The 9,794-nt window shown below is 39.9% G+C and overlaps 1 protein-coding gene across 2 annotated transcripts; it reads left to right on the top strand.

Annotated features, from left to right (window-relative positions):
- The first annotated feature begins 252 nt into the window (after positions 1–252).
- Positions 253–6,098, top strand: LOC128458904 (protein PFC0760c). 2 transcript variants are annotated; one of them, XM_053443956.1, is made up of 6 exons: positions 253–1,205; positions 3,570–3,700; positions 3,981–4,049; positions 5,314–5,365; positions 5,704–5,740; positions 5,829–6,098. In XM_053443956.1, the coding sequence occupies exons 1-6, from the start codon at positions 656–658 to the stop codon at positions 5,863–5,865; spliced, it is 876 nt and encodes a 291-aa protein (XP_053299931.1). In that variant the 5' UTR covers positions 253–655; the 3' UTR covers positions 5,866–6,098. The 2 variants fall into 2 exon arrangements, 1 of the variants encoding a protein (XP_053299931.1); XR_008342070.1 differs by lacking the exons at positions 253–1,205; positions 3,570–3,700; positions 3,981–4,049 and adding an exon at positions 5,125–5,217 and having other exon boundaries at positions 5,829–5,877.
- The last annotated feature ends 3,696 nt before the right edge of the window (positions 6,099–9,794 follow it).

Genomic DNA, 9,794 nt, shown 5'->3' with positions numbered 1-9,794 from the left:
GGTCCTCTTGAGTGTACGCGTGAGCATTTTCTTCTAAAGTTGAACTTGAAGATTTGATGATGATGGAAAAGCTAGTATTCCTTATACCCCTCTCCAATCACTCCCATCTTCTCTAAGTAACTTAACCTATGGACAGTGCAAGCCTGGCCAAGAACATTTGCTCCTGTCTGTCAATCTGACTGCCACCCCCTCCAAGCTTACCCCATTGGAAGGTCTTACTCTCTTTCGGTCACTCTCACAGTAGTCCTCTTTATGTCACCGGCATTGACCAGTTACTGACAGTGCTCCTCTCAGCTTCTTATTGCAAGCTGATCACACAAGTACTGCACTGGACTAAACAACACCCTGTCTTGTTGCTTTCCCAGATTCAAAGGGGGGACCCCTTTTTTTTTTCTAAGGATCTTTTTTGCTCGGACTTGGGAACAAGTGTGTGGATCTCAGCTTGGATGATCTTATCTGCCCTGGACCTTGTCTATTGGATACCATTATAATTGGTGTCCAACCCCAGCTGTAGCAAATATTTATTTGTGTGCTAGTGAGTTGGTCTTAATTTGTGAGGTTGTGTGTGGGACAAATAGGCAAAGAGCTGCAGTGCTGGACTCTAGCAGTATTTCAGGTTAATTCTTCAGTAATTGGCCCGGTTGCAGCTGTGAACATGGCATCAATGAGAAAATGTATTCTTGCGCTACTTCTGGCGCTGCTCTGCTCCTTCCATACTCCACTGGCTCCAACTGCCAAGGCGCAAGATCTACCATTCCGCTCTGAACAAGGTCTAGTGGCAGACGACAACGATGATGAAGGCGACGATGATGACGATGACGATGACGATGATGATGACGATGATGACGACGATGACGACGATGACGATGACGACGATGACGACAATGACGACGATGACGACGACGACGACGACGGCGACGACGACGACGAGGACGAGGACGACGACGACGACGACGACGACGACGACGACGACGACGACGACGACGAGGACGACGACGAGGACGGCGACGACGACGACGGCGACGACGACGACGACGACGACGGCGACGACGACGACGACGACGACGACGGCGACGACGACGACGACGACGACGACGACGACGACGACGACCATGACGATCATGACGATGATGACGATGATGATGAAGACGATGATGATGATGATGATGATGATGATGATGACGATGATGATGACGAACATGGAGGTCAGACACTATAAAATGCAGCCGTTTCTGAGTTCTTATTTGTTTTGTCTATTTGTGTTGGCTTATATCAAAACATTTACACCTAGGGCACACTGTAGACTGTATACTGTTAAAGCATCAGCTGTCACAGAATGTTTATTGGCAATATGCTATTTGTTAGGGCCACAGCTTTGATGCAGCAAAGATACACATACTGTATGCTATTTTAAAGTCCTGGTGTCACTGATGGATGATGCTGTTGGTGCATTTCAAGTACAAAAATGTGCATGCACATTACAAGACTGTGTGAAGGATAGGGGGTAAGACAGATGTTAGCCACTTTCCTTTTACACATTCTTACAACCTCATCATCTCTTTTTTAGTTCTTATTTAATGTCTCAGAGATCATTGGTAATCAAAGTCCCTCCTACACCCCTTTCCAGCTGTTCATTTTCCTTGCTGTCTCTGACACTGTGTTCTTTTCCCTGCTTAACTAGAGTTATGAGCACTCTGGGGAAATTGAACTGGCCCACCTGAAGTCCAACTGTCCGAGGTCCTTCGTACAGTACACTAGATATGAACTTGGGGACTACAGAAGCATTGATTTGAGAGAGAGAAAGAACAAAAAAACTATTTCACACAAACCAAGCCTGACTTGGGAATCAGTCATTGGAGTCACTAATCCAAGATCTTTTGATTTGTGTTTTGTTTGAAAGAATGGTTCCTCCAGAATGATTCCTCCACCAGGATCTTCCTTTCTCGTTTGTTTTGGATCAGATTGACCTGCATTTGCGTCTTTTTGTGAAACTACAGAGAAAGAGAGAGAGACAGTGATATTGGAGGTAGCTTGGGGGGGCCTGGTTCCAGGAAAACAGACAGAGGGAGAATAAAGCGTGAGGGGAGGTGCAGGAGGTCCACTACCTAAATGTGTTCATTTAAAAAGCTTAGAATACCAACAGATGTCAGGTTTCTCTCTTTCTCCATATATCTCAATCTCTTTCTTTCTCTGTGGAACATGTATGCCGCTGTCTGTTGAAAAGGCATGTAATACAGAGAATTTAATCTTCAAATCTGGTCTGTGCACTTGTAAAATTACTGAAAACAGATAAGATTAAATAATAACCTTCAATGTATCTATGGATAATGTAATAATGTTACCTCTTTATATTTTCTAAAATGCTGATGTTCTGAATCATTAGATACAATTAGAACTTTGGATGACATTTCAGTTGCTTACATGATGGTATTTGTTTTGAGTTTTATATAGTTTTCCCATTACCATTCTTTGTGTATTTGGCAATGATATAAGGAATTAGAGATAATTGAGTCATTTGTAAACCAAGCTAAAGATATGTTTAACTTCTCATTTGTTATGAAATGTAACAAAAGTGGATTTTTGGATGATTTTTTAGACATCCAGGGAGAGAGCATTTGGAAAAAGAGAGAAACATCTCTTTGTATAGAGGAAGTAGTAAAAATTATTTCAAATATTATATTGTCAAGAGATGAAATGGTTGTCAGCTTTTTTGTTTTGTATAGCTAAACTGTGATTTGTGACGACTGTGAACATTCATATGTGCAAAATATGACAATCTCCACTGTCCATATGCCTTTAACCCTACTTTCATTCATTAAATAAATCAAATGATCATGCGCAGCTCAAATGCATTTATTTTATCAAAGACAGAGAATATTTTAAAGATAAATCACTACTTTCTAACTAGAAATATGACAAATATGTTTGGTCGTGTTATCTGTACGGAGACAAGACCAATTAAATCTGTGCGTACGTATCTCTTCTGAGTACTGTTTGATCTATATGGAGTTTGTCCTGTGTGTGTGTCTATGGGTGTGTTGGGGCCGGGGCAGTCAATAGTGAGGGCTAGGGTACAAATGTTGTCACAATGAGGACCACGATACAGATCTGGGCGAATTTTCGTGGTGATTTTAAAAACATAAACCATTCTCACAAGTCATTCCCAAATCATCTCATAAATGATCATCATCATGGGAAAGTGTTATTGAGTATTTAGATTTAGGGTAGTAAGTTTGTACCAGACACTAAGAATTTAAAGAAAACATGGGTAATTAATGTAATTGTTAATTTGTCTTAGTGGTGCAATTTGAAAGCTAAGTACATTTAAATTGGACAACATGGCTCAGGAGGTAGAGAATAGACTGTAGGGTAATCTAGTGATCAGTAAGTTGGAAAGTGCTTTGAGTGATGGATAGACAAGAGATTTTGTATTTGTGCTTCTATTTCATGAATATAACTATAACTAGCATCGCTTAGTGATTTGTGTGTTTTGATGTAACATTGAGTATTAGACCTGTTCAAGTATTTCATTCTAGAAGTAATACATTTACTATCAATATTATGTGCAGATGATGATGAAGATGATGATGATGATGAAGACGATGACGACAACCACGACGACGACGACGACGACGACGACAATGGCGATGGTGGTGCTTATCACAAGGGCTCTGTGTGCTCATATTGTGAATTCTGTGAGGTATGTCTGTAATTATTATAAGTCACCAAAATTCAGTAACCTTGTGCCTCAAAGAACTGATATCAGTGAAATTATAAAAAATAAAAACAATCAATTCGCAGTGAAGAAAACTAATTTAGCTAAAGATAAAATAGCTGAGATTTGTTTCTTTATGTTAAAATTAAAGTAATATCCAGCTCTCTACATGGTCCCACTCTATTAGTTATAATCATGCCTAATGCAACCCTCTCTGATGATCTGCTCCCTATAATTGTTTTTGACTAAATGTGTCTTCTTCCAGCTCTGTGACAGATGTGAAAAATGTCCTTGTGAAGAGGGTGAAAAGTCTGAACACTGTGATGACTGCAAGGTGAGTAAATACACTATATTGAATCATCTGGTTAAGGTTTCAATTTGAGTATTGCTTAGGTTTATCACCAAACAACTGAAATTGTTTTGACATTCCCATGAGACTGGGGTAAACTGTGTTTAATGCCGATAGTAACATGTTAACAAGCTAACACAAATCAAGATGGAAGAGATGGTATAATTAATTAATTTAATATAAAATGTAGTTTATTTGATTTATAACAATAATAGAGTTAAACGTCAATTTTCATCATGTTCCAAATTGTTGCCTTTATCATAATTGCAAAATTGGAGAGACAGGGAAGTTAAACATTGATTGATTATTTATTTAAGCCTCGGAAAACACATTGAGGAATAAGACCCTCATTTACAATGGTGCTGAGGGTACAATGAACAGTTAATACATTGAGAAAATAAATAAATAAATAAGAATGAAATAAATATGCATATATACATACAGCAACACAAGGGAAAAGGTCACAAACTATCAACCCTGACGATTCAATAAAATACTATAAAATACTATGGTTAAGCCTAACCCAACTAACAGTTACAATCACTGCAGGAGAAGCCAGCCGTACATGAAACAAGACTCGAGAATTCCCTTAATGAAATCAATGAGGCCAACTTTAAAGATTTTTGGACCTTAATCCATTTTGGTGATTGGGTAGGATCTGCTGCAAGAAATGTGTAACTTAATGTTATTAAATTGCCAGAATGAGGCTCATCAACTCAAAGAATATTGCCTAATTGTAGATCAGTCAAAAAGAATGAGAAGTCATAAAAAAACTGCATTTATTTCCAATATTCTACAAGGAAAGTGTTAGACACTAAAGTTTTAAGTGTATTGGTTACAGCAGTAGTGCTTCCAGTTCAGGAAGCAAGGGATCATTAGGAATATTTAAAATTCAGTTGCTTTTCATTTCAGTGAGTGGGAATACAGAGTTGGTCAAGAGATTGATTGGCTTTGTTTTTCTCTATATGAAAACCATTAATCATACAGATATTGAGCCCTACTAAACTAATCACCACATGTGGCTGCAGAGGGCGCTTGTTCTCAGTAAAAGTGGCATAATGTTCCTTTAAAATGAGATCCGGAAGAGGTTGATGATTGTTGATAAAATATAGGACTTTCACACAGGAGACCAGTGATTCCTAAATGTGACCAGGTTTCATCATTGTTTCGTTTATTCATGACCATTCCAAAACACAGGATTTGTTTGTGATATTATGGAACTGTTTAAATGTGCGTTTCTTGTTCACAGATGTGCAGTTTCTGTAATGTGTGTCCCATTTGCCAAACTCTTTGCCAGCCTGGTAAGTAAACAAAGATTTCCTTTTTACAGTATCATATTACAAAAAGAAAGCTTTCTTGTGGCCCAATTACTTCTGTTGTAAATAAAAAACTTGGTGCTTTGGGCTTGGCTCATAGTTAAAAAGAGATCAGTCCCACTGAAATACAATAATAACTGCAGGTTAAGTTGAGGGGCCAAAGGTGACCCAACAAGAACTAATAAAGGAAAGTTCAATATCAACAGCAAAATATTACAGGATGAAAGTGCAAGCCAACAGTTTCCCCTCTAATGAGAAATGTAAGACTTTGTGGGTTTGATGACCAACGCTCCAGCTCACACGTACTTGTCCTCCTTTTTCAGGAGGTTTTCTTGATGAAGTGACTGGATCAATCTACAAGTAAGACAAATTTACTGAATTGAAGTCTGTTAATGTTAAAACATGACTTAAACTACATACTGTAACAACACTTTTTCTCAATCCAAAGGACTGTGGCTGATGTGTTCGATGATGATGACAACTAAGCCCAACCACGTGCTGCCACCATATGGCCAAGAATTTGTGTTACACCTTCACCACTGATTTTCAAAGTCTTCTCCCTTGAGATCGTCATGCTTGCTTACAATGAATGAAATTGTTAAAGACGTAACTTAATATATTTGTGTTCTGTAAACTGCCAAATCAAAGTCATACCTTTAAGGAAAATAATATATTTGACGTCATATTTGGGATATTTTAAATAAAAAAAGAGACATTTTACTGATTGCTTTATTGATGTAAGAAAATCTCAATAGAATATAAAGGGCTGTTTTCAATGAAAGAAAATGAAACATTTCCTGCTGAATGGATCCTTGATGAATCCAATATGTTCCCAGAAGTAAAAAAAAACTGGCCATTTTGAGCAGACTGGTGAAAGAGTTTTGGACTTTTATGACTTTAGACTTGGGACCCATGGGTCATGACTTCACTTGGACAGTAGGTTTTGACTTAGAATAACAGTACATATGATAAAGGTTCAGGGCACAGTGTGGGATCAAAATTGTTTCCCAATACAAACATTGACATGAATGAAACCTTTTGGATTTTAACCAAACTTGTCATGCAGCCTTTCGGGAGATGAGATACACAGTATCAGTACACAGCATATTGAGCAAGATGGGTAGAAATGCATGACCGTCATCAACCAAAGTAGCTTTACAAAGGGTGAGACTTAGTGGATTTGGCAATAACTCTTTGAGAATTTGCCAAATAATTATAAATCTTGGTAAAAGCCTTAGTTCTTAGTTGTAAATAGGCCTCCCAAAGCATTTTCAGCCAAAACAATATTGGGTGATTATACTCTGTAGTCAAGTATTGCCATATTGATTGGTAAAAGTGGACGTGGCCTATCACATCTTTGCTCATAAATGGTAAATGGTCCGTATTATACAGTACCTTTCAAGTCTTGATGTCCACTTAAAGTGCTTTACAGTACAGTTTATCGCCATTCACACACACATTCATAAGGTGCATCTATGGGCAGCATTTTTTTTTTATATTTGGAGACATTAGGGGCTCAGTATCTGAACCCAAGGACACATCGGCATGCAGATGGGGAAGACTACGATTGAACTGCTATCCTTCTGCTTGAATGACAACCCATCTACTCCTAGGCCCTAAATCAATGTTCAATCCTGATAAACTCCCTGTTGACATTATTTTTGAAATCTTCTGATTATTAGGGCCCGAGCATGGAGTGCAAGGCGCCTTTGAAATTGTTCTGATTATAAGGGCAACATCAGCAATGCGAATGCGCACCCCGCGTGTTCCCTTTGGCTATAGTGTGTGCGGTTTTCCGGTGTGTCCATGCGTATGTGAACGCAAGGAGGATACAGGAGAACATAAAAGCTTATGCCTGAAGTCTTTGTCAACAGTTACTTCAATTGTATTGGACTCAACTGCTACAAGCTTACTTCTTAGACTCCTAAAGTGTTTTGTGGACTTCGCCCACCCTTCTATCGGTATAGTGGTGAGTAGATAATGAGTGAAGTTTAGGTTTTGGATGAACTATCCCTTTAAACAACATTTACTGCATTCTAAAAGAGATTTTAAAAATCATTGTGCAAGAACCCTGAGTTTGTTATCTTGAAAAGCTGCTTCCTACATGTACACAGGTAATAACAAAAACCAGGAGAAGACAGATGTTCTGCTGATTCACTTAGTCACAGCGAAAAGACCCTGAGACAAGCAGCTGGCAGTGTGACTCTCCTTCACTTTACATTATGAATGATCTTTTTTTCTCTCCTCTCGCTGTTATAATAGAAGTTTTGTCTTTGACACTGAAGAACTGAATATTAACTATCTCTGTTCAATGATCTCACTCTTGTCTGAAAACAATGGAGACATAAATAGAAGCTACCGTAGGGTGGCTGTTGCTGAGGGGTAGAGTGGTCGTCCTCCAACCTGAAGGTCGGCAGTTCGATCCCCAGTCTGACCCATCTGCATGCCGAAGTGTCCTTGGGCAAGATGCTGAATCCCGAATGGCCCCCCATAAAATAACTAAGTGCTGCGAATAGATGCACTGTGTGTGTGAATGGTAGAATGTAGAACTGTACTGTAAAGCGCTTTGAGTGTTCATAAAGACTAGAAAAGCGCTATATAAATACAAAGCCATTTACCGTAATGACAACCCTGTGTTCTTCTTCGAAATCAAGGGAACTGTTCGGATCAGGAACCAGTAACCACTGAGGAGCTGAATCTGGAATAGGAGGATGATGAAGAGCAGATGGAGGATGTTGAGGAGGAATTTGATGAGTTGTTGGACTGCAGCTGCAGGCCCAAGGCTCCTCCCAGGGTTATGCTGTCAGGAGCTAAATGGTTTGTTCAGCTCAGGCTTTTTGACAATGCATCTCATGTTAATAAGGTTGTTGTTGTTTGATGTGGAAGTTACGAATAGATGTGTTGTGTCTTATTTCTGTTCCTCAGAGGAGAACGTGGGCCCTGACTGTGCTTCTGGTTACAAGCATGTCATCCGTCTGGTTCACTGTCTCATCAAGTGCTACACCAAGGTTTACATCACCCTGGCCGAGGTGGAGGAGATTGTGGGAGAGGTGGGAGATCCTCCCCAATGGCCCTGTGGTGTAGCCATCACGCTACAGTGACCAGTGCACAAAGGGGATGTTCGAGACGGCACTCTCACTACCCTGGCGTGCAACACATGAAGTGGTGTATTTGTAGAAACCAGCTATGTTCCTTTGCAACCTTAATATGGCAATTTCTATCATTTCTGTAAACATATCTGCCTTTACCTAGTTACAGTATGTATGGTGGGAATTCGCAGCAGCCCAGCAAGGTGGCCTGACACCAGCCGGCTGGTTGAGGCCATTTTCACATGGCTGTGCCTAGGCCATTCACCCCTACAGTTGTACAGTGATGGGTGTCCAGCACACACGTTGGTCCCTGGTTTTGAGGGACTACAACGCCATCAGTTAGGGAGAGAGGAGAGAGAGACTAGAAACAGCATCAGGTTTCAGCTGTGACTAGTTGTTCTAATGAGAACAATAATAGTGCTAATTATGGATGTAAAGATGTTATTAATGATAGCAGCAACAATTCATATTCGTAGATGCCTGCAAAGAAAGAGAGAGAGAGAGCGAGAGCGAGCGAGAGAGAGAGTGCGAGAGAGAGAATCATTTGCAATAATGAAGAACAAAAAGATAGAGCATGTAGGATGAAGAAGTGCAAATCGAATGTACAGGTTGAGTGGAAGAGGGAAGCAGGTGGTATAAGGGAGTGATTTGGGGAATACCAATAACCAAAAACAAGTTAAATGATAGAATCACTATCAGCATTGTTATCATTAGAGACAGATTACATCACACACTAACAGAAATCAGGTTCATGTGGATCCTAGCTAATAGGGGCCTCGAGGGCAATAAAATGGCACATTCTCTTGCAATCGTTAAAACAGGAGAGAGTGATGGAGGTAGCTTTCATTTAGGTAGTAAAGCTAAAGCAGTAGTTAAGAGCAACATCATGACAGACTGGCAAACACAATGGAAAGAGGTAAGTAAAGGACACCATCTGTATTAAATAAAGCACAAATTGAGAGGAATGAAAACAATAAGGGAAAACATCAGAGTAAACAGCTATCAAGACAGTGTCAATGCTGCTTATAGGCCGCAAGGTGAACCACGAAAACTCTTTTAGAAAATGATTCCCGCTCCACAGTCTGGCATCTACACACTCTTTAGTTCATAAAAAAGAACGAGTCGTGCAAAGCTACCCAAAAAAAGTTCGTCGCTGAAATTCCAGTTGATTGTCGATGTGTCTATGTTTTATGCAGAACTAGTTTCTTCAGAGCGTAATAAAATTTTGGCTGCGAGTGGTGGCACGATTCGACACGTGATCATGCTACACCAATGAGGTAGCTGCTCAGCCAGACTCATGTACATGCTACCTTATCCATCGGGTG

The sequence above is a fragment of the Pleuronectes platessa genome, chromosome 16 (assembly GCF_947347685.1).
Source record: "Pleuronectes platessa chromosome 16, fPlePla1.1, whole genome shotgun sequence".
NCBI classification, from domain to species: Eukaryota; Metazoa; Chordata; class Actinopteri; order Pleuronectiformes; family Pleuronectidae; genus Pleuronectes; species Pleuronectes platessa.
Note: the sequence above shows the minus strand (reverse complement) of the source record. Positions and strands in the feature narration are given on the sequence as shown.

Coding starts and splice junctions, on each gene's coding strand:
- LOC128458904 (XM_053443956.1), top strand. CDS start 656: ATGGCATCAATGAGAAAATGTATTCTTGCGCTACTTCTGGCGCTGCTC. Junction 4,050..5,313: donor AACACTGTGATGACTGCAAG/GTGAGTAAATAC, acceptor TCTTGTTCACAG/ATGTGCAGTTTCTGTAATGT. Junction 5,741..5,828: donor GTGACTGGATCAATCTACAA/GTAAGACAAATT, acceptor CTCAATCCAAAG/GACTGTGGCTGATGTGTTCG.